The 24,839-nt window shown below is 46.9% G+C and overlaps 1 protein-coding gene across 1 annotated transcript in view; it reads left to right on the top strand.

Moving 5' to 3' along the window:
- Positions 1-24,839, top strand: part of YPEL2 (yippee like 2) — a 54,111-nt gene that overhangs the window by 8,708 nt on the left and 20,564 nt on the right. The window contains exon 2 of the mRNA XM_080922302.1: positions 11,655-11,965. Within this exon, the coding sequence (XP_080778428.1) occupies positions 11,849-11,965 (117 nt within the window). The 5' untranslated portion in view covers positions 11,655-11,848. The remainder of the gene's footprint in view (positions 1-11,654; positions 11,966-24,839) is intronic.

The raw sequence follows: 24,839 nt of genomic DNA, 5'->3' as shown, positions 1-24,839 counted from the left end.
TGCAAAGCTGCAATCCACACATTTAGAAGTTGGAGGATTGTTTTGATTCTGAACTGGCCACTCTCAGCGATGTGATTGATCACATACATATACCATGCCCTATCAAAGCCGATAATTTGTGCATGTGTATAAATTTTATATTTTCGTGGTGCTAGATATTGAACCCAAGGCTTTGTGCTTGGCAGGCAAGCATTCTGCCTCTGACCTGCATCCTATATCTAGATTCTATATCTACATCCCTAGCCCTATATTTTGATTTTGTATTTGAGATTTAAGCCTCTTAGAGTGGCCTTGGCCATCCTGCACTACTGCATATCTTGAAGATTCCCCCATTGTTAAGCTCTGGAGGCCACAGGGATCAAGACTACATTTCCAAAGACCTCTTCTGGTTTGTCAGTGGAGAAAGTAGAAGAATTCAAGGTCACCTTTGTCCACATCTCCAGTTTAAGGCCAGCCCTCAGTTGTTCAGATTACCTTGAACTTTCATCCTCCTGCCTCAGCTGTCCAAGCACTAGGGTCTCAGGCATGTCCCGCACACCCAGCCCAACTAAGCTTTCCAAGTTTGTTCATCAGGTCCAGCTTTTGGGACTACCCATTAACTAGCTTTGGAAGCTTCTTATATGGAGAGGCTGAGTTGGCAAAGTGCATGTAAATCTATCCTCCAAGCACTGGGCCTGAAAGGAAAAAAGGTTTTATTTCTGAGTAAGGCCTACTTGCCATTCCCATGTAAAGAAGCCCAAAAATTTGTCATGAAGTCAGCCACCCCCCCACCCCATCTGTGTCTCTGCTCCCTCTCCCCCCTCCTCCCCTTGCCCTTCTTTTTTCCTCCCTCCATACCCTAGAATACAAATCTACCCATTGATGGGCTGGCTGTTACATTGTATCTCAGGCATCTTGTCAGTAACTGTCTCTTCCCTTTCTCACTCTTAAAAGTTCAGTTCCCAGATTCCAGTTGTGGAAAGGCAGGGAGCTTAGCCACAGCCAGGCTGGTTCTAGAATGTGGGATTTCTGTGAACTGGGGATAAAACCGAGAGAGCATGCTGACAGCTGAATAGCGGCATTGATTGGCAGGTCTGGGATGGATCGCTTGTAGTTAATTGGGGCCCCAGCTGTGCCCCAGAGACCCATCGGTGAGGGAAATCAAGGTCATGGCAATGCCTATTGTCCAAAGGACATTCATTAATTCACAGGTTCAGTGCGGGAAGCGCAGATGTGGTCAAATGATCACTTCAGTAAAAGAGAAGGAAGAAGGAGCTGTTGATAGTTCTGAGCGTGTGCAATCTGAGGGGGCCAGACTAGAGCTTGAAGGCAAGGTGAGAATTCTGGACGGTGAGGAAGGGCCAAATTTATTCTTTGCTTTAGGGAGTGGGTACGTTGGCCATACTTGGCCTTCCTTTGTAGGAACTTATTTAATACTTTGGTTGGCCTCAAGTGTATAGAAAGATTCCTGCCTCCACCTCCTGAGTTCTGGGATTCCAGACAAGACCACTCCCCTCTCAGGCTCTTATTTTCTGAAGCTGTGTCCATAGAGCTCCTAAGTGGCTGTTTTTTCATTACAGTTCCAGTACAGCCTTGTCTAGGGGCAGAAGAATGGACTAGCTCTGTGGGTCACAGGCTGTAGAAAGAATGTTATTTGTTTTGTTTTAGCCAGGATTGTCACCTGTGGTCATGATCAGGTATAAAAGGCTGGTACTGAAAGGTGACAGAATTGTCCTGAAGTCAAAAAAGGTGGAATGATTGGGCCTCTGCTTTGTTCAGTAGAAACAAAGTTGAGGTGCCCCATACCTGGCCTGACCCAAGCCCAACCTAGGTTGGAAGTCTGCAAACTTGTCTGGGGTCCAGAGGGTACAGCCTGGGGAGGGTCCTGTGGGAAGCTCTGGGATACAGTGGAGAATGAAGGCTCAGGGCAGGAAGAACAGAGAAGGGCTCACAGCAGCCAGGTAAAAATGCAGAGGTCTTAGCTATGACTTCATAGTGCTGAGTCTTGCACCATCTACCAGCCCTGGTGAGTTGGCCCCTTGAGTTAATTGCCAAGAGTTAATGGTGAGTCCCATTAATGGTATAATGCCCAGAATTAGGTATTTGGGCTTGAGTACGTACGTAAGAGTGCTCAGGAAAAGCAGGGAGGCAGAAGATAGAGTTGTCTCAGGCTTTTGGTCCCGCCAGAGTGGTTTAGACTGTGCACTGTAGTCTGGTAGGAAACTGGTATAGGTTTTTAGAGAGATGTGGTCAAATTGTGTTTTAGAAATAGAATTCTAGAACGGGCTGGAAAGAGAGGGAGTCAGGGAGTCAGGAAGCAAAGACTTGAAAGGATGAGGCTTGTGTGGTGCCATATGTGAGGATTGATAGAGTCAAGCACAGCCAGGCCTGGGGGGACAGGGGATCTCAGTAGTAGCTCAGTAGTAGAGTGCATGCCAGGCATGTCTGCAGCCCTGGGTTTGGGCATATATATATATGTGTGTATATATATATATGTGTGTATATATGTGTATATATATATGTATATATATAACACATTATATATTATATATATTCCAGCCAATTAACCAAACCAAACCCCAAAACTAGAGTCAGCTGCTTAGAGGTCCTGAAGAGGGAGAGAAAGGAGCTGCTGGCTTGGTTAGGGGGGTCTTTAAGAAGGAGTGAGCTTAAGGCCTGCAGGACAGAACTGTCCTGTGCAGGGCTCTGGGTTCAGTCCCCAGCATCACAAAGGGTTGGGAAGAGAATTGTTGTGAAGCTGACAATAGCTAACTAGTGGAGAAGAGGTCACAATGGCTCTTTAAATCAGCTGCCTGTGAGGGCTGGAGAGATGAAGGGCCTAGCAGGTAAGAACACTTCTTGCTCTTTCTTGTAGAGAACTTGGGTTTCCATCTGTAACTCCAATTCTTGGGGATCCAGAGCCCACTGACCTCCAGAGGCACCAGTCACACAAAACACTCAGTACCTATAGATGAACCTGAGCACACTACAAGGACCAGGGAGGTGACAGGGAGTAAAGGCACTGGCTGTGCAAGCCTGGTGACCTGAGTTCCAGTCACGATGCCCACACAGGTGCTGCAGTGAGTGCACACAGGCAAACATTACACATCCATGGATATATACAGTAATAAAGTCGAACTCAGAGCCTCATGGCTCTAAGTGCTCTACCACTGAGCTTTGTCCCAGCCTATGATGTCCCTGTTGAATAAGCCTAGTTCGAAGTATCTAAGATTACAAGTGCCCTTAGAAAGGGGGTCTGAGGTGCAGAGACAGGATGTACAAACTTAGGCTTAAGTGTCTGCAGAGGAGTCAGGCTTAGGGAGGAAGCGAAGCCCAGGAAGCTTTCTTTGTTTTTGAGATACAGGTCTTGCTGACTAGCTCAGTCTGCTTGGGGCTTGCTTTATTGTTTAGGCTGTTCTTAAACTAGCACTCTTCCCGAGTGCTCCGATTATAGACATGCGCCACCATGCCCATTTCAGGTCCATAAAGCTTGGAGAGAAGGAACTGATGCCTCTCCATGGTGGAATAGTGTTAGTAGTAAATAACATTTTAGTGCTCGCAGCTTGCTTGTTTGTAGAGAGGCCCATATCTTTGTGACTTAATCTTGATTGTGATTAGTGATGATGAAGCCTTGCTAGAAACTTCTGTGGCTCCTCCTATTCCTCCTCCTTTTCTTCTAAGATTTATTTTATGTATGTGAGTACACAGTCACTCTCTTCAGACAAACCAAAGAGGGCATCAGATCCCATTACAGATGGTTGTGAGCCACCTTGTGGTTGCTGGGATTTGAACTCAGGACCTCTGGGAGAGCAGTCAGTGCTCTTAACTGCTGAGCCATCTCTCCAGCCCTCATCATTCTTCTTGAGTTAGCACTAATCATAGGATCCAGGAAGACCATCTGAAATCCGTGTTCTGCTTTGCTGCCCCCCCCATATGCATACCTTCAAGCTTATGTCTGTATTCACAGAGGGATGCTCCAAGGGATAATTTTTTGAGAAGATCACATGAGCTCTTCTGGGGGTAGTCTTGGAAGATTTTTGATATTGAGACAGGGTCTCACTGTAGCCCAAGGTGGCCTAGAACTCACCAAGTAAGTTTAGGCTAGCCTTGAACCATAGCAGTCCTCTTGCCTTAGTTCTACTACAGGTAGGAGCCACAATGCCTGGTTTATCTTGGGATTTTGTATATTAATTTCCTGTTCTCACAGGAAAATTTCAAAAATCTGTATATTCCAAGATGCTTCTATAAACCTTGCTGGCCAGGTATTTTCTTTTGCTTCCCTATATCATGAGGAGATGAAAGCTAACATTGCATTTGAGCTCCAGTAGTAATTTTAAGAGTTTCAAGCTGGGCTTGACCTCCTTCTAGTCATGCATATATATATTTTAAAAGATGGTATGTGTGAGTGTGTGTATGCATGTACCACGTGTTAGACACGTGTGTGGGTGCTGGGGAGGCCAGAAGAGGTTTTAGGAAATCCCTGGGCAAATGAGATTCTTCTAATGTTCTGGAAACTTAGGTCTTCTGGAGAAACATGGGGCTCTTGGTCATTTGTGCAGCCTGTTCTATTGCTATGAAGAAACACCATGACCAGAGCAACTCTTGGAAGCATTTTATTGGGGGCTTGCTTATGTTACTTCATTGTGATCATGGTGGGGTGCTTGGCAGGCAGGCATGATTCTGAAGCAGTAGCTGAGAGCTACATCCTGATCTACAAGCAGAGAGCAGAACACTGGGCATGTCCTGGGCTTTTGAGACCCCACCCCTAGTGACACTTCCTCTAACAAGGCCACACCTCCTGATCCTTCTAATCCTCATAGTGTCACTCCCTGGTGAATAAGCTTTCCAATATCATCCTATGAGCCATTTTTATTCCAACTACCACACAGCCCTAATTTTGTTATTTTGAAAAGGTATTTTATGTGTATGAGTGTTTTGCCTGCATGTATGCATCATAATTGCTGGTACCAGAGGGTAGAAGGCTTCAATAACAACATCTGAAACAGGAGTTAGAGAAGCTGTGAACCATTGTATGGCTGCTGGGATTAAGCCCATGTCCTCTATAAGAACACTCAAAGCTCTTAAAACTGCTTAGCCATCTCTCTAGCTTGGTACTTGCTTTTAAAAACATTTAAACTTCAGATTCTGCATGAGATAACATGTATATTCTCCTGTTCCCCATCACCCACATTCCCCCTTTCCTTTCTCCAACACACTTTTAATCTTAGCACTTGGAGGGGAGAGGGAGGTGGATCTCCAGGTTCTAGGCCAGCCTGGTCTACAGAGAGTTCTAGGACAGCCAGGGCTACCCAGAGAAAGCCTGGTTTTGTTTATTTGCTTGTTTCTTCCTTCCCTCCCTTTTAGTCTCCTGTCTACTTTCATGGCCTGTATATATTTTCTTATGTCTTACATCTTAAATCTTGAGGTATAGTATATACATATTTTCCTTTGTTTTGTTATTGAGACATGATCTTAACTATGTAAACCAAGCTGTTTTGAAATCCTCCTGCCTCTGCCTCCCAGAGTGTTGGGGATAAAGGATTACACTACCATACCTGGCCCTGTGTGCATATTTTGTAAGTTACCTTAATTCCTATTTAAAGCTGGGAGCTGTGTAAGAAAGGGAAGCCACTGAACCTCAGCCTCGTGGCCTTAGTATCTTCAGATACTTGAGGTCTTCCTACTCTTTTCTATTGCACTTGTAGACACAACTTCTTCGTGATAGCCAGCCACACTTGAACATCTGTTCAGTACCTAGTAAATGCCATGTAAGTTGGAGGATGTTCAAGGGAACTGTTTGCTTTTCCACACTCATGTGCTAGCAGATGCAAGCCTGCCCAGGTAAGTTGCTATGCTAAGAGCCATGGGCACATTGCTTTTCTAATGGATGTTGCAAAGGCACCATCCAGCAGCCTAGAATGGACTTTCTAGGACCGGCCTGTCCTGTTACCTTGCTGAATTGAAGGTCTTAAGAAAATGAAGGTTGGTGCAAGGAAGATGCTTTCCTGTAGGACAAGGATTTGCTTAACCATTAAAACATGGAATTAGAGGGGCTATAGAAATGGCTCAGTAGTGAAGAGCACTTGCCTTTTCAGAAGACCCAGGTTTGATTCCCAGCACCAACATGGTGCCTCACAACCAGCTTTAACTCCTGTTCCAGGGGCTCCTACATCTTCTGGCCTTTGAGGGTCCTGCATAGACACATGCAAGCAAACACTCATACATGGTTAAACTTTAATCCCAACACGCAAACACAACTGCAGCACACTTTAAAGAGAGGAGTCCCAGAGATCATGAAAGATTGTCATGTGACAGATACCTCCCCAGAATAAAGACTAGACTCTGTATCCAGGGCTGAGATGAATGGCTGGCTTTTGTTTCTGAAGGACCATGATTCCTTGATGTCCAAGCTGGACATCATGTTACTTACCACATGGATTTGAAGTTTTCTGTGGTCCAGAGTTATAAAACAGGGAGCTGGAGAGCTGGCTTGGCGGTTAAGAGCGCTGACTGCTCTTCCAGAGGTCTTGAGTTCAATTCCCAGCAACCGAATGGTGGCTCACAACCATCTGTAATGGGAACCAGTGACCTCCTTTGGTGTTTCTAAAGATAGTAACAGTGTACTCACATACATAAAAAAAGAGGTATCTGTAAAATAGCTGATTTTTTTTCTTTTGCTTCGTTTTGAGTTTTAGAATTGAGGCAAGGTTTCATTGTATGACCCTTGCTGGCCTGGGACTTGAAATATAGAGCAGCCTTGCTCAGACTTGAAGCAGTCTTCCTGGAGTGCTGGAATTCTAGGCCTGCTCTATTGCACCCAACTCATGACAGTGTTTTTTTGTTTTTAAAGACAGGGTTTCAATGTGTAGTCATGTGCAACCTCCTAACCACCATGAATAAGCCAGGGCAAGGGGATGCTGGTACCTTTGGTCTTGGGGTGTGGGTGGAGGCATAGGGACGCTAACTCCTATCCCTTTCCTTGTTGGTAAGAATGATTGTAGCTAATCAGGGCTGTCGAATGTTCCATTCTTTTTCATTTGATTCATCATCTCCCTCAGGATGAAGGCACTGTGAGCTCCTTTCAGGCATTTTGCCTCGTTTGTTAGTGAGAAGAATCCAGACTGAATCCAATTTTACCTGTCCCCCATCCCTCCCCCTCCCCCTCCCCTGTCTTTTGTTCCTTGCTATGTGTCCCAGGCTGTTCTCAGACTCATAGCATCTTCCTGCCTCAGCTTTCCAAATGCCAGTTTTACAGCATCGCCATGCCCACCTTATCTGGCTAAGTCTGAGTAGACAAGTGAGGGATTGGTGTAGGGACAGGAGAAAGCTGTACCAGACTTGGGAGGTGGGAGGTGGAAGGGGGGAATGACCACAAAAGTACAGAGGTATGAATGTGAGCATGATGTGCTGGAACCACACAAACTGTTCAAGTTGTCCCATCCATAGTGGTGTCATTCTGTTTCCACTGAGCACTGAAAATACTTAATGTGTGCAGATTGTGTGCCAGCCCTAAAGGAGCACTGTCACCTCATTTCATACGAGGGTCATCTCATCTCATACGTAGATGGAAAGCGAGGGTCAGTGATTGAGGGGCTAGGAATTGCCAAACTCCTTTGTGACATTCCAGAGCCCACTTCTGTTCACCTTCCGTCCACGTAAACAAAACAACAGTGCAGGCACATGTTAGGGAAAGTCCTGTCTTTGCTGTGGAACTTTCTCCACGGGCCAGGTCCTGAGGCTGTTGCGTGTGCTGCCTGGCTCTCTGGTCAGCTCCCAGGTTCCTTACAGCTTAACTAAAGAAAGTCCCTGCCAATCTTCCCAGTGACACCTGGGAAGTACAGTTTTGAATTTCACTGGCCACTGTGACTCCCTGTGGGAATGGCCTGTCAGCTAGGAGGGGCTGCCCAGCTCAGCATGTGTGCCCACCATGGCTCTGGGGTGGTGGTATATCTGAGATCTTTGTTTTTAACAATAATTCTTCACGTATTCTTTCCATGGTGACTGGCATGAGCAGCTGCTGGTGGTAGAAAAGTCTTTCTTTAATTTCCACTGTGGACTATTATTAGTTCACTTAAAATGCTGTTTAAATTGTACATAAGCCCTGAGGCTTTTGATTATTGTTGGAAATCAATTGGACTTCATAAAATGCTCAACAGGTTGGAGTCCATGAACTCATGGTGTGAGCACTGTGGCATCATTAGCAGCATTAGCAGCGACCAAAGTTCAGAAACTAAAATGTACCAAGTTCCGTGACCCTGTATGTGTAATTTCTTTCTCTTTGGGAAAATCAATGCAATTCTCTTTACTGAGAATTAAATCAAGCAATTTAAATCTCCCTTAAATGATGTGATGGCTATTCTTGGTTGTCATCTTAACTGTATCTGGAGTTAAAACCCAAACTTCTAGGTAGATCTGAGAGGTATCCTCTTCCCTCCCTTCCCCTCCCCTCCCCTCCCCTCTTCTCTCTTCTCTCCTCCCCTCCCCTCCCTTCCTCTCCCCTCTCCTGCTTTGTTCAGGCAAGGTTTCTCTGTGTGGTTTTGGCTGTTCTGGAACTCCCTTGAACTGTCCCCACCCTCAAGTGTTGGGATTGAAGGCGTGTGCCACCTCTACCCAGCTAGGAATTTTTCTTAATTTGAAACAGGAAGGCCCACTTTAATCTGGACCCACACCTGCTGGAAAAGCGAAAATCAAGCTTTTGCTTTGTGCCTGCTTGTCCTTCACTGGCATTGGAGACTCAGAATTCAGGCATTGCAGAAGGCCAGTTGAGAGATTTGCCTCTGGATGTCTCCTGGATTCTTGAACTTTCTGTGGGTAGCTGGCCGATGCAGGGCTAGCTGGACCAAAGCCTTTGAACCCCTCCAGTCTCATACCAGTTCTGTTCAAAAACCCTGACCGCTAAGAGTGGGAGGAGTGCAGGTTGACTAGGTGATCTCCTCTTCCTTGGATCTGGTGTTAACCTTTGTTTTCCACTTGGCCTGTGGTTTTGTACTAGATACAGAATGCCTCTTGCCACAGCCTTGACATTCTTGCAAGGTGTTTTATTTTAAGAAGAGGAGTGTGCACATGAGTGTGTGCAAGCACCACTCTGAGGTCAGAGGCATTGCATCCTGCGAGGCTGTGGCCATCTGCTGTGGATGCTGTGCCAGCCGTGCATGCTCTTAGCTGCTGCTGTCTCTTCTCTCCAGCCTGGGCTCACTACCATTCTTGCCTGCCTTCTAGGTCTTTCTAGCTTGTTTGGACCATTTGAACCTGGTACTGTTTCTAGTACATTCTACCTGTTTGCCTTCCTTCCCCAAAGGAGTCCCTTTCTTAGGATGCTTGTGGAATTCCTAAAGCGGACTACAGCCTGGTGCGGAAGGGCACACCTTTAATCCAAGTGCTGAGTTCAAGGCCAGCCTGGTTTACCTGGCAAGTCCCAGGACAGCCAAAGCCACATAGTGAGACCCTGTCTCAAAAATTTTGCCCAGTCTTTCCGGGGTTTTTCAGCACCCCCACAGCCTGGGCCATTACGTACATGGTAGCTCAGTCTTGGTGAGGCATATTATGCAGGTCCATGTTTGTGACCTACTCAACACTTAAGATGCCGCATATCCTTACTCTGTAGACAGAGGTATGAATTCAGTGTTTGTGGATTCAGGGCATAACTAGGAACCTCTGCCTGTGTACTTTTTTTAGGCTTCCTACAGAGGAGCAGTGAGAAAAGAAATAATTCTACTCCAGGGAAATGCATAATTGAGAAGCTGTCTGCGTGCTTAAGAAAACACACTGTATGGTCTCTCTACAGCAGAAAGGCTGCCAGAGCCGCTGTTTTCTTTTCTCTCTGGTGTTTGTATAAGGCCCATGGGTTCAGTGCTGCTCTTCCTGGCCACTGGGCAGCCACGGCTGTGGACTTGCAGCATCTGGCTTAGGCAGCTGGGCATGGTGCTGTGCGCTTCTAATCCTACCTTTAGGGAACCAAAGCAAGACATTCCAGGCCTGCTTGGGCTGGGAAGAAAGCAAACACATACTACCCAGACCAAACAAGAAGAACTCCCACCTGCTAATAAACAAAACAGCAGCATTTGGCGTGAACTGGGGCTGGATGCTACTTCCATGTCCCCACTTCCTCTTCTGGAAATTTCATCCTTGCTAACAGCAGAATTGGGGTATTGGAAATACTGAGCATGTGTCAGGAAACCTAGTGGAAGGGCAGGGGAAATAGTAGCTTAGCTCTTTCACCTGTCAGCCTTTGGTTACCACAGGCTAGTTTGGGAAACCAAGGCATCTGGATCTGTTGTGGCTAAGCCTAACTCCAAGGCACGGTGTAAGGTATCATTTCCCACCTCTGTCTCCTGCCAGCATTTCTGAGTCAGTGTAACCCAATTCCTCATCCTGAACAGGTGGGAGACTGAGCAGGGAAGACAGCATACCCTAGCCCCTGTGGGTTTGAATCCCTTTAGTAATTGGACGAGTCACATGAGGGATGTGTGTTACACATGGAGTCTACTTGGCTCAGGGATGCTGTGAAGAGACGTGTATAAAGGATAGTAGCTGCCATTGTCTTCACTGAGTGCTGCGCAGTGGAATTACCTACTCCAAAAGGTAGAGAGCCCAAATGTCCAGTGTGGGAGGAATGAGAGGCTGGTTGGTGGGGAGAGGGCTCGAAGCCTCATGGAAGACTTGCTTCCAGTGGATTTAGAGGAAAAAGAAAATGATGCGCAGGTCCAGATGGATCCCAGACAGTCCAGCAAGGAAGAGCTTGTTTGTCTTCCTCCCCCACTTCTCTAAATAATTTAATCTTCAAAGCATGATGCAGGTGTTAATTAACATTCACAGCTCTCCTGGGAAGGTAGGCAAGTGGGAACGCCTCCCCCCCTCCCCCATTGGAAGGCCAGGGAATAGACAGGTTACCGGAGCCTCAGGTAAGTGAAGCTTTAGAGTCATTCATACATATGATTCCACTGCAAGCCGGACTCCTCTCCCCCATTCTCTTAGTGTCCGGTCTGTGTTCCTAGTAGAATGAGAAACTGAGACTGCATGGTAGGATCTTCAGCCTACAGGAAGTGATGGGGGAGACAGGGAAATCGGGAAGAAGTTGTGAAATTCATGGTCATTATGGTTTTCAATTGTTATGTCCCTGATTTAATTCTTTTACTTACCTTTTAAAATACATGAATACACACTGTCCATCCTGTCTCTGCAAGATGTTACAAAGGGAATCCCTTCTCAGATGAGCTGGCTACCCTCAGGGGTTTTATTAAATGGGAAGTTGGTCTTTTGTAGCCCACACTTACTCCAGCAGAGACCATTGTATGTTTTGCTCCTCTGCTGGCTGTGGTTCCAGTTGCTGGTCTCCGCCTGGTATCTGAAAATGGATGAGCTAGAAACAGGACTGTTGGATGCGGTGGATAGCTAGAGTCTTCCCTGGGGCGCTGCACAGAGCTCATCTTCAGTCCTGGTCTTTGACCAGGGATGGTGATGATGTCAGTTTGCTGGGAACCTGCATAATTCTTGCAAATACTGTGCTAATACTGAGCCTCCAATGATCTTTTGAAGCAGCCAGGACACAGTGAGAGGGAATACAGGTGATGGTTTATGTGCCCAGTGTCTGTTGCCCCATGTTAGGGTAGCAATTGAGCTCATCTTTGTAGGAAGCTTTGTTCCATGTGCTGACGGCTGTTTTCCCTTTGCTGCAGGCTGCTGAGAACCAGCTCTAGACCTCTGCTAGAGAGTCCTTCTGAAGACATCACCAGTGTGTGGAACCTGCCGCACACCCACCCCCTGCCAAACCACGGCCTTTACCTGTGTGTTTCGGTGTTTCCCGTGCGACCCATCCTGTGGGAGTGCCTCGTGGGCTGCCCCGGAGTTCGCCCCACGCTCAGCAGCGCCAATGGTGAAGATGACAAGATCCAAGACCTTTCAGGCATACCTACCCTCCTGCCACCGGACGTACAGCTGCATTCACTGCCGAGCTCACTTGGCCAATCATGATGAACTCATTTCCAAGGTATCTGCCGCTGAGGAGGGCAGTTTCTGTTCCTGGGTCACAGACTTACAAGCTCTCTCATAGTCTGGGATATTTGCATGGTAACTTTTATATAAGGGAAGGTCTGGCCCACAGGCTGCTGTCTACTCAACTGAGAGTTAACTCTGATCTGTGGGAGCAGAGAAGTGGTTCTGTGTGTTATTTTTGGAAGTTAGATGTCAACCGTGTCAGAGGCTTTGGGGCCTGGCTGCTCACAGGCCAGACAAGGCAGGAGAAGTTTTATAACCTTATTTTTTGTTTACTTGGTAGATTTTTTAAAAAATGCTTTCCACCTGGAAGTGAATTGTCAGAGAGGTGAGGAAGAGAGGGTCTTGTGGAGGGCGTTGTTTGATTTTGCAGCCCATCCGGGCCTCTATACGTTAGGCAAGAACTTGACCACAGAGCCACACTCCAGCCTCACTGAAGCAGCTTCATTGGCTGATGGGAGAGCCTCTGGCAAGCCCCAGGGAATGTTGTGAGGCTGCAGCATTATGAGACTTGTGCTTTGGGGAGGAGCAAAAGTAGCCTGTTGAAGAAGCTGAGCCCCTTCCATGTATACATGAAGTAATACATTGTGACTTTTGATCATGATCAAATGTGATCACTTTAAGAACAAGCCCCCCTGGTTTCCCAGAGGTGCCTTGATAGCTGCTTCTGAAGTTGAGGCTGGGGGTTACCAATAAAGAAATCCAGCCTCTTGATTGTGTAATACAGGAACCCAATACTTTGGGCAGCATTCTCAAGGGAGCTATCTCCCTCCTGGCCCTAGATTCCCAGGGGAGGAGAAACAGGTTTTACTAGGGCTAGATGACAAAGAGGAAAAGATCGTGGGAGAATTTCCCCCTTAATAGCATCTTTCCTGAGAAGCTAGCCTTCATACAGTTAGAGGACAAACAGATATTTATGCAGACCCAGTCTTGAAAAAATTTAGCAATCTCAAACTGTTTGCAAGAACTGCTGGCAAAGGCACCTTGGCTTTCTTTTCCTTAGATTTTGTAGTCTCAGCTGCAGATGAGTGACCACCAGCATTCCTCTTGAGTAGGCCGACAGAACTGGCACATGAAGGCTGCCCAGACAACCGAGTCTGTGGTCTAACCTGACGCCCTAGGATAGACCTCTCCTTGTAGTTCTTTTCCAGGGTGCTTACTAACCTACCCCCAGGGTCCTGGCCAAACTTTACCTTTTTATCCCTGAACTTCACCTTACTTACACTTAAGCCCGCCTTTACTTTCCACCTATCATATAATTCTTTTTTTTTTTTTTTTTTTTTTGCAGATTTCCTTTAAGTTTTAGGGTAAGTTTTAGGCTGGAAACTTGGATTATGGGAGGCCATGTCAGTGGGAGAACTAGCCAGTCTCCTGGCATGGAACGTGAGTCCACAAACTTGTATTTGAGTTGGCTCTGTCTCCTCTTCCACAACCTTTTTTATGTAGCCATTTCCAAAATAAGTGCTTCTATCTAGGGAGGAATCTAAGGGACCATTTTAACACAAGGAAGAAGTATTCTGTGGTATAAGAAGTCAAGGCTCCAATAAAGTGCACTTTCCCATTTTTTATGTACTGAAAACTGCTGTCTCACTAACCCATGTGACTCTTTAAGGTGAGTGGATAGTCGTATGCTATACCAGTGGGAAGCTGAGACTCAGCGTGGAGGTTATAAAACGTGATTATTGTCTGCTGGTGTTCAATCAGGATTTCTTGACAAGGTCTTTTTCTGAGCTGGGCCTGAAAAGGTAGGTGGGAGTTGGAGTTGTAGAGATGGCAGTGGTTTTCAGGTCATATCTGCTGTATTTAGGGAGGTGTGCAGGGCCTTGCTTTGTTTCAGCCATCAGACACTAGCAGCATTCCATGAACATGCTGGTCACAGGCTTATCACACCTCTGCCAAGAGCAGCCCTCTCTTTACCATCTCTTGCAACCTTCCATACCTTCTGTGGGTTCTGTTAGTTCCCTGATCAGAATTTAACTGACCCTTAGCAGAAGCTCAGTAAGTGATCACATAAATGGACAGATGGTTCTTGAGCCTCAAGAGAAGGCAAGGAAGAAGCAGAAAAGGCTGCATTGCCTTCCTGTCCTCCTTACCCAGTCTGGGGCAGGAAGGCTCACAAGTCTTAGCCAAAGTCAGCAGAGGCTTTGATTTCATTGGCTACAGCCAGGGCGCAGATGGGGTGCATTAGAACTGGGTGATTTAAAGAGTCGGGTGAACCGCCCGACTAGGGGAAGGAGTGAGGGAACTGGGCTTGGCATTGTACAAAGATTCCTTTATCCTGTTCCGCAGCCACCCCCAGCATTAAATAATCTATACATTCTTATGCACGTCTGCTTAATGGAAAGATCATTGCTGCGGCCCCCTCCTTGGAAAAATGGGCCTTTCTTTTCACTCCCACCCCCCTCCACTTAGGAAAGTTCAAGGAGAGAATGTCTCTCCTGTTCCCCTCTGGACTTAATCTCCTGTGTGGTTGCAGAGTCTGCCCAGTAGGAGTTGAGAGCAGGGAAGCAGATAGTTGGGGCGGGAACCCCAGTGAAATTAATGAGGCTTTGTACTTGGAATAGTGTCTTTAGTCAGAGAGCTGGATGTTTGCATGGGGGGGGGGGGGATTAAAAGTGAGCCTGCCTTCATGATGGAGAAAGACACACAAAGGCCCAGAGAAGTGTGTGTCTAGGAAGAACAGGGGACCTGAGCCCCACTTCCGATCAGCATGGCCACCAGGGAATTGCAGCGTTGTAAAGTTTGAAACAGTTAAGTGTTGATTCTGGTGGTGGACAGCTCTGAGCTGGGCTTGTTTTCTGCCCAGCTCACTTTACATACCCAGGAGTGAAGTTGCCAGTGACCAGCTGTCCAACCCAAGTCTCAGTTTCTTACAAAACGAACAAAATGGTTTCCTCTGTGTTCATGGAGCCTGGAGTCTGCAGGGGCTGGGGTCACTGGACTGTCAACATAGTGTCTCCTGAACATGCAAGTTTCTCTCTCACATGTCTGAAGACTGGAAAGCCCCAGATTTGGAAATTTGGCAGACCTTTCCAGTTCACACATGGCTTGTTACTTGTGACCTTATGTGGGAGGAGCAAAAGATCTTTCCTCTGGCTTATTTCTTTATTATCGTATTTTGTGTATATGCTTTGATATAATCTTGTGGAGTTGCCCCTATCTATGGTCTTTAACTGCTAGGCCTTAAGGGGTCTTTCTGCTTCTAGGTATACAGGGCATGTGCCACTGTGCTTAGCTTATTCTGGCCCCTTTATACTGAAAACAATCTCACTTATAAGGGCTCTGCCTTCATGGCCCGATAACTTCCTAAAAGCTACATGTCCCAATACATCTATTTCAATATAATCTCGGGATGGGTAGACACTGAGACCATACCAAGTGACAGGTGATTAGCATTTAGTGCTGTCTCCATGGCAAGGCATACCTCACTGGGAAGGCAGCAATCTTAGCTCATTGGGTTGCCACACAACTCAGATGAGATCAGGTGTATTGTGAATGACAGAGATCTTTGCAGGATAAAGTAGTTCCATTTCTTCTCTTGGCCTTACCATTCCAAATGTAAAGCAGGTTGGAGGGATATTCTGCTGAAGTAGGGAGTTTTCCATCAAGACCTGGTGCATAGGTATTGGGTATAGGACAGGAGAGTAGGTGAGGGAAAGCCCAGGGTGTCTAGAAGCAGTAACACAGCCTCTGGACTGGGAAGGGAGCCATTTGAATTGATAATAGATCCATCTAGAGAATGCACTAAGGCGTCTTACAATCTTGAGGGTGTAATTGTCCACATGCTGGGGTGTTTGTCTGCAGAGGTATTTAGAGTTAGTATGAAGAATTGCTTGCTCTATTGCTCTTCATATTGCCAGCCCCAGCCAGCATAAAAATACACTTGGGTTATAAAATAATAATGGCTCCCACCGTGTCAGTGAGTCCTTCTGCCTCAGCTACCCAAGTAGTCAAGACTGTACCGCCGAGTCCAGCTTCACAGAGCTTTTGTGTGAAGGCCTCTTCCCTTGCTGTCCTTGTGCCAGCCCTCAACTGAGCAGCAGGGCGTTGGGGAATTTGTGACTACATTCCTAGGCTTGATCCTTATCGGAAGGGAGGGCATTGTGGGAGGCTGTTGGGTGGGTGTGTGTCAAGGGCAGGTGGAAAGAAGAAATATTTTGCTCACCACCCAACCTACTTGTTACTGTTTGGTTAGATCTTTGGGTCTGATTATTTTCTGAAGACAGAGGTGTTCCAGAACTGCAAGACTGTCTAGCCTTGGTCAGGAAACAGGTCAGAGTGAGGCCTTAAAGCAGCCTTAGGTCACACTGCCTCTGAACCAGGGACCTCTGTCTCAGCCTGGGCCATGTTCTGTGTGAGGGGCCCTGAGCTGAAAATGGCTTCTGGCAATCCTTCTGAGGCTAGGAACTCGGGAGGTAGGGCTTTTTTTTTTTTTTTTTTTTTTTTTTTCCTTGTGGTGTTCCTTGGGCTGGCTGTGGTGGCATTTGGACTCTTTATTCCTGCCAAGAGATTAGGTGAAGCATTGCTTTGAGAAGAGTCAAGAGGATCTTGTGGCTGCCACAGGGCTGATCTGCCCTTTGTTTCCCACCTGTGCCTTTGAGCCCTAGCGTTGACACCTGTGGTTCCCAGCAAGACTTTGAGCCCTCGCTCCAATGCAGTGGTTTATGGGTTACAGACATGGTGGGGTGCTGATGTAGCAGCACAAATATATGCCCCATCCTGCTGGCTGTCCTGTCAAGGCAGACTTTTTGTCTTTGTTTCTTCGGCCCACCATTTTCTGCTTTTAATAAATACTCTAAAACAGATGTTCTCAACCTTCTCAATGCTGTGACCCTTTAATACAGTTCCTCATGGTGTGATGAACCCCCAACCATAACATTATTTCTGTTACTGCTTCATAACTGTGATTTTTGCTACTGTTCTGAATCATAGTGTAATATCTAATATACAGGGTTGTCTTAGGCAACCCTTATGAAAGGGTCATTGAACACTCAAAGGCTTATAGCCCACAGGTTGAAAATCTCTGCTCTACAGTATTAAGGTCCTGAGCAGAGGATGCATTCAGAATGTTTAAACTAGCATGTAGGAAGCCCAAAAGCAGACCCAGAGTCACAGATTTATGGCCATCTGCCTGTAACTCCAGCATTAGGGAAATGGAGACAGAAGGGTCAGGGAGTTCAAAGGTCATCTTTGGTTACATAGCAAGTTTGAAACCAACCTGAGCTACACAAAATCCTATTTCAAAAAGAAAAAAAAACCCACATGAAGAATATAGAATCATAGAAAAGGCCTGCATTTCCTTTTCTTTAGGTAAGTCTGAGAGCAGAGTAAACATTGGGCTGTTGAAGCAATGCTGACTTGTGTTCCCATAGAAGGTAGTAATGCATAAGGAACATTCCATATAACAGTCCTCACTGACTAGTCCTTTATAGCCTCTGTCTCTAGCTTGCAAATTCTGTTGAACTCTGATTTGAGTGTGTGTGTGTTTGCCTGTCTGTGTGTGTACTACATTCTGGTGCCTGTGGAGAGCCCTGGAGTTATGGTCCTGAGCCACCATGTGGGTTCTGGGAATTGAACTCTAGTCCTTTGCAAAACTAACAAGTTCTTAACAGCTGAGCCATCTCTCCAGCCCCTTGAGGGTTGTTGTTGTTTGTTTTTAAGTCCAATGGATGTATGTTCTGTTTGGTTTAAGAGAAAACACTGAAATAAAATTAGCATTTCTATTGACAATGGGGAGAAAACAAAGGGTTATAAATAAATACCTAGCTCATAAAACGATTGAGTACCCTGGCTTCAGTCTATCCCAGTAATTAAAAGGCTCTCAGAAACAGGTGGTTGAACCACTGCCCTATGACCTAGATGAAAGTTTTTTTCTTAAAGTATCTTTCCCTCTGCTCCCCCGAAGTACGCCCCCCCCCCCCGTGTGTGTGTGTGTGTGTGTGTGTGTGTGTGTGTGTGTGTGTGTGTGTATGTGTGTGTGTGTGTGTGTGTGTGTGTGTGTATGTGTGTGTGTATGTGTGTGTGTGTGTGTATGTGTGTGTGTGTCTGTCTGTCTGTCTGTCTGTCTATAGGTTGTGTCCATGTCTTTGTACCTATGCTTCTGTGTGGATACCAGAGGTCAGTCTTCAGTGTTAGTTCTCAGCTGTTGTTCACTTTGTCTCTTACTGGCCTAGAAGTCACTGACAAGGCTTGGCTGATGAGCTAGCCAGGGAGCTCCAGGAATCCCCCTGCCTCTGCCTCCCAGTTGGAGGAATTGCAAGTGCATATCACCACACCTGTCCCTTTTCCCCTCCCCTTCACACCCAGCTTTTTAAAAACAAATATGGGTTGTGGGGTTTAAACTCAGGTCCCCCTGCCTGTGCAGCAAGCCCTCTATCTCCCCAGCGTGGATGTCTTGAAGGGATGCATGTGTGCAAGTATGTCGGATTAAAAAAAAATCTGAACAGAAAATTCTTTGAACCACATGACTTGGTTGGATGGCAGCACTTCTTGGTAAAAGGATATTTGGAACCTGCAAACGTTGTGCCATATGGTGTCTTCAGGGTGAGATGAGCCACAGATGAGGCTGAACCTGTGATGGCAGTGGGGACAAACTCGTACTTTCTCTTGAGTTTCATTTGCTCCCTCCTGGCATTGCACAAATATTACATATACAGAGAGCTTTCTCTCTGTGCCTGGCGGTGCAGCAGATAGGAAGGAGGTTACTGTCTGCAACGATTTCATAGAGGAGCTTTGATCCTCAAGGAAACAATTAGTTCATCCCTGGGAAAGTTTGTACTTAAGTTTCTCCTGAGACAGTCATCACTAGTGTGATGACATCTGTGTCCCATTAGTCCGTGTGCTACTTGACAGGGTGGTTATGATGTCATGTTGCTCCGGCGTCAGCACTGACCTTCAAGATGGCAGATTATCTAGTAGTAATCAGACTAGCACCAGGAGGCAGGTTTTCACCAGAGTCCCAGTCTGGGGTCTGCGGATTCCCTGAAATGTTGTGTGTAATCACAGGAAGATAGTCTTGTTGAATGAATCCCTATCTGCATAGAGAGTGCAGTTCTGGCTGTACTAAAAGAAGTGTCTGAACCAAGTGTGGGCCCACATGCCTGGCCATCCCAGCAGGAGACCTTTACCCACTGTGCTTAGAAGCATGCAGAAATGGTGAGGGGGCAGCCTGCTCACAGGCTGTGCAGGAAGCCTGCAGAGAGGAGCTCTTCTGGGTTAATAAATGAAAAGGGATTGAAGGAGAAGGTTGAAACCATTTTGCTGGAAGTTGAAGCTTCATCTTGTTGGCAGTGTGATGTTACTGAAGACTGGGTGTGATGGTTTATATATGCTCAGCCCTGGGGGTGCCACTATTAGAAGGTGTGACCCTGTTGGAGTAGGTGTGTCACTGTGGGCATGGGCCTTAAGACCCTCATCCTAGCTGCCTGGAAGTCAGTATTCTGCTAGCAGCCTTCAGATGAAGATGTAGAACTCTCAGCTCTTTCTGCACCATGCCTGCCTGGATGCTGCCATGCTCTCGCCTTGATAATGGTCTGAACCTGTAAGCCGGCCCCCTGTTAAATGTTGTCCTTATAAGAGTTGCCTTGGTCATGGTATCTGTTCACAGTGGTAAAACCCTAAGACTGAGTAAGTCATGCTGCGGCCAGCTTGCAGTGAGTGTTGCTGTGCTGTGGAAGATGAACCAGCTGAGGAGAGGCTGAAGTGGCAACTTGATTATTTCCACTGCTCCATTGCTGTGGTCTGAATGTTCTGGAAACTGCATGGCAATTCAGGAGTCCATTGTGGACTGCTGCCTGGCATACAGAGATGCATACAGTGGTTGGAACAAAGTGCCTTCACTTTTAGGCACGAACATGGGCGTCAGCTCATGCTTCAGATGAATGACCTGGCACCTGTTTCTCACTGTCTGCTATCAAGGGCTCTCTGGGGACCAGGATTGATAGTCTGTGTCTTGCTACAGACTGCAGAAAGCTGGAACACGAAGGTGCTCAAAGGGGATCCTTTCTTTGTGGTTCCTTTAAATACCAAAAAGAGATGTTGAGTTGATGAAATGAGGCATGTGCTGCAAGGCTGTTCTGTGGCTGACAAACATGTACCAGACTGTACCCCAAGATTGGGTGTTGCAGTAAATATTAAAAGGATGGCTTAACCTTTTATCGGCCCCAGCAGCCTTATGTCACTCTAATGTGGAGCCGAGTGCATGGATTCTGTCACACAGTCCGAAAGCCTCCCTCTGCATGTGCTTCCCTTCCCAGGCGATTCACTCCGCCATACAACCACCCCAGTGTGTTCCTTTCCTCCACCGCCCCGTAGATTCTCAAGCAGGTTTATATATTAAATTCTCAACCCACAAAGCCTCCACACAATAAGCTTACACCCAATGGACAAAGATACAAACTGCCCTTCTATATGTGATTAAAAAAGACCCATAGAAACCTTTAGAAATAATAATAATCTCATCAAGCTAGAGATGTGCCCAGGGAACCATACACATCTGCCTCCACCTCTGTTCTTCCTGGAATCTCCTCCTCCCTCTTTCATTTTCCTAGCCTTTTCCTGCCTACCTTTCCACTGTCCAATCATATATCACCTTAACATCAACCCACAATTGGGTTTCACATGACTGTACCCCTAAGATTGGGGTTTATATTAGTATTTAGACAACTACCCATAAGCTTTTATTTCCATTCAAAATTCGTGGTGGGGCAGACATATACATACACATAGACTTTTATTTATTTTGAGACAAGGTTTTGCTCTGTAGCCCAGGCTAGCCTAGAACTGTATAGTGTAGAGTTTGCAATTCTTCAGGCTTGCATTTCTTCTCCTGCTGAGATTACAGGTAGGCACTATCACTCCTCCTGACAAGATACTTTCTCAGGAGTGTTCATGTTTGGGAACAAGACTTAGCTGTAAGCCTGCCCTGCTCCTGTCATTTTGGTCTAGCCTAGGCTCTTCCTATGGCCTCTGGATGATAAAGCTGTCCCACTGCTGGTTTGGCTGCTGGACTTGGAAGACCTGGCCAGACTTCCCTGTCTTAGTAGGTGAGACATGGGAGAACAAGGCTCACTGCAGAATGCTGAAGAATATTAATAATGAGAATGATTTGGGCATCATGACCTAAGAAATTTACATCATCGCTGTTGGCTACATTCAGCCTGTCAGTCTGTTCCAGATGTTTCTCCTTCCCATATTTTACAATAGCTCTTCTAGGTAGGTATTACATGGCATGCCTGAGGCCAAGGTTACAGAGGAGCCAAATCTGGACTTGCCCAGTTCTTTTCAGCATAGCCTATGTGGCCTGGGCTGCTCTGTTTGGCCTTTGCTGACCTATGGTTATTTAGAGGTATCGGTGGTAGGTACCACCCTCTGTTCCCAACATAGCCCATGCTGGGGAATCTTCCTTGCTCCCCCACTTCTTTCCATACATTGGAGGAGTGGGGGTGGACCTTGAAATGGAACCTAGGACCTCACCCATGGTAGGTGAGCACCATCCTACTACATTAAAATCTCTACCAACCAGCTGAGGTTGTTTGATAGGAACTCTGCCTGGCCTGTAAGATTCCCTCTCTGCTTTGAATCAGAGCTGCCTGGTTTTTAGCCCCGCCCCATACCATTGAGAGTCTCATTGCATAGCCTAGGCCAGGCTAGATCCTCCTGTCTTTGTCTCTTAAGGTCTGGGATAATGGGTTCATGCCATGTCCCCTTGCCCCCCAGGAGGTAGATGCACTTTTATAATTGCCTTGTTTCCAGTGAGGTTCTAAATGCCCTCAGAACTTCTGAACCAACCGAATGCCTTTGAACCGGAGTTCTCTTCCTTCTATGGATTAGGAAACCGAGGTCCAGAGAGAAGAGGAAGAGGACCTTTTGCTGTCCTGCTGGTCTGCCCACCGCTTACTGCCTCGCACAGAACAGGTGCCTGTAAGCACTGGGTCCAGCCCTGCAGCCAGGGGAGTAAAGGTGTTGAGTTTTAGCTGTTGCACGGCAGCCATTAGTTATCCTCATGGACGGGCACCTTTGCAGTCATGGAGTGTCTTTAAGTTTGAATGAAGGTAACTGAACCCACCTTCCCATCTAATCTGTGAGTTTGCTTTGTTCTTGTTTTGCTTTTGACCCACATTTCAGCCAGTTGCAGAAATGCCAATCTACTGTGACAACCGCTGCTCTGGCCTCTGGAAGAGGGTTTCCAGGCTGGCTTTGCATCCCTAGCTGGGAATGGCCTGTCAGTTTGCCTCCTGTGAGGCTGTGGGGTGGATGTGGGGATTGGGGTTCTTTTGAAAGGAGACATTTTATCTTAAGACACAAAACAAAACAAAAACTGACATCTTTGCTCCCAAAATTCAGCAAAACTCCTGAGGGGAAGGGTCTGACCCTTGATGCCAAGTATTGTTTTAGAGGTCAGAGCAGCTAAACTCTGCTCTTTCCCCTCTCTGGCCTATGGCTGGTGTCTGGGCACTGAGTCAGAGAAGAAGAGGGGGAAGCGGGAGGAGATTGCACCACCAGCAGCTGCTAAAAACAGCGGCATCCACTGGTCCACAAACACCCTCTTGAGACCACAGTACCAGGGGGCATAGCAGGTGGTGTTGGTCTTCCTTCTCTATGGCTCCTCTCCCTTTGGGGTCTTTGGGAGGGCAGCTTATAACCATCAGTGGGAAATTTATTTGTTTATCTTTCAGGAGCTAGGAGCCCCTTTTCCTCCATGTTAGGGTTGGCCCCATTAAGAGCATTTTTTTTTTTTTTCTTTTTTTAGCATCGGTTTCCCAGCAGATGGATAGAGAAACATCCATGGATGTGAAAAAAGGACCAGCAGGAGCACGGCTGCAGCTGCTGCAAGCTTAGCTCTTAGACTTAGGGATGCCAGGGCACACAGAAAAGAGTCTTGGCCTCCCTGAGCTGGTCCACAGGACCCTTTGGCTACATAGTGGGTAGCAGCCAAAATGGGAGCTGTCACCCTGAGCCTGGTCTCCAGAGGTTGTCTGTGGTGCTGGGAAGCCATCACTTCCATACTGTTCCAATTGTCTTTCCATGAGATGCCCCAGTGCCTATAGCCCCGCCCCCATTCTGTAGTGCCAGCCTGTGCTAGTTCAGCCTAGCACAACTGCCTGCTGCTTGCTCCTGTTTGAGGAGGCTGTCTGTTCTCAGTGCTGGGCCTCCCTGTTAGCTAACAGCTGCTTTGCCCATAACTCTGGACCTTTTGAAAGCTGCCCAAGCCCACCACTAGGCTCCCCTTTTTACTTTCCATGCCGAAAGCTCCAAATGACAGGAAAAGGGTACCCAGGAGGCTTATTCCAGGCAGATTTCACCCAGGAAACCTGAGGGCAGGAAGCAAATGAAATCATATTTCTTCATCCTCCCCTTACCAGGAGAAAGAAGACACGCAAAAGTCTATCTGTGGGGGAGGAAAGCTCCTCCCTGCCTGTCTGCCTCTCTGTGAAAACAACAGGCCATTCCGCCCTGGGCACTGTGGGGGTGGGGTGCTGGGTAAGTACACGAGGAAGAAGGAAAGCCGATAAGATAAGCCCTGGCACATCTAGGTCACCAGGCTGCTGCCAGCCACCTGTGTGATTGGTCACCTTGAAGCTGACAGGAGATGGACTTTGGTTCAGGGCTAGACTGGCTGACTTCCCAAGCCTTGGCTTATTCAGTAAACATTTATTGAGCAGCATTAAGTGCCAGGCCATGTGCTAGGTACTCAGGCTCCTGTATGTCTCAACTGGCTAGTGTGGATCCCAGGCTTGCAAACTGTGCTAAAAAAAGAAATGACTTCATTCAAAAAAAACTGAGCTTGCAAAGGGGAGGTGGGGGTGTGAGAGTGGGGAGCCTCTCTCTGGGAGGAAGGGGCTCTGCAGTCATGAGCCTCTTTGGGTTGAAGCCAGGGGTCTACACGACTTTTTTTTGTAAAGACCAGATAGTAAACGTTAGGCTTCGCTGAGCCTATGTCTTCATGGCTAACCTCTGGTATTAGAAAACATCAACAGCGTCAGCCTCCCCCCAAGCTTCATTCACAAACATGAGTGGCTCTGAGCTTCCAGGCCTTGCTAATGCCTGGGGCAGATGTTTGAGATGACTGTTGGGAAGTGAGTGTTGAAAAGTGGCCGCACAGGGCTTCTGCAGGAATCTCCAGTTGTCATGGCACGGATAGTATAGGGAACTGAGGCAACTGCATGGAAAATTCCATTCCACTGGCTGTACTTTTTCCCACCATAGGTTTAAGCTGGTGACCAAGCCAGCTTAAATAGGCGCCATTTTCAGAATCCTGAATTGAAAGGTTAGGTCGCTTCTGCTTGAGGCCTGGCTTTGCACTAGGTTCTCAGTGTAACATTGGACAACTCTTTGAAGCTCCCTGACAATGAATACTGCTGGATGGAGCTCTGGAGCTGTAGAGGTGGCCAGAATATAATTAATGCCTATAGACAGCTTATGTTAGTCAAGTCAAACAGCTGAATTGTTATAAAATGGGCTGAAACACACACAGACTCTGATCGTTCTGTGTACTGCCCACATGTGAACTCTGTAGCTTTGAGCATAAGACAGGAGTCCATTCTGAGTGGAGTATGTCCTAGTCATGCCTGGGAACCACAGAGACGGCAGGTGAGCAGAGCCTGTTTCGGAAGCAGGAGGTCTGCAGGTGTGAGTCACAGAGTGTAAGGAGTTCACACTCATTGTGCTGTGGGGAACCGTTGAATAGCTATGAGGGAGGTAACAATACGACTTGACCAGAAGCAGACAGGGATGTGATAGTGCGGCCTGCTTCCGGAAAATCCGACTTCCTTCAGCTTCTGTAAACTGTTTGCCTAGGGCTTTGAGTTGACAAACATTGCTGATGACGTATAGCAGTAGGTAAAGCATTGACAATGTGCTACAGCTGT

Source organism: Micromys minutus, assembly GCF_963924665.1.
Source record: "Micromys minutus genome assembly, chromosome: 10".
In the NCBI taxonomy this organism is placed as follows: domain Eukaryota; kingdom Metazoa; phylum Chordata; class Mammalia; order Rodentia; family Muridae; genus Micromys; species Micromys minutus.
This window is presented reverse-complemented; position numbering and strand designations above follow the sequence as displayed.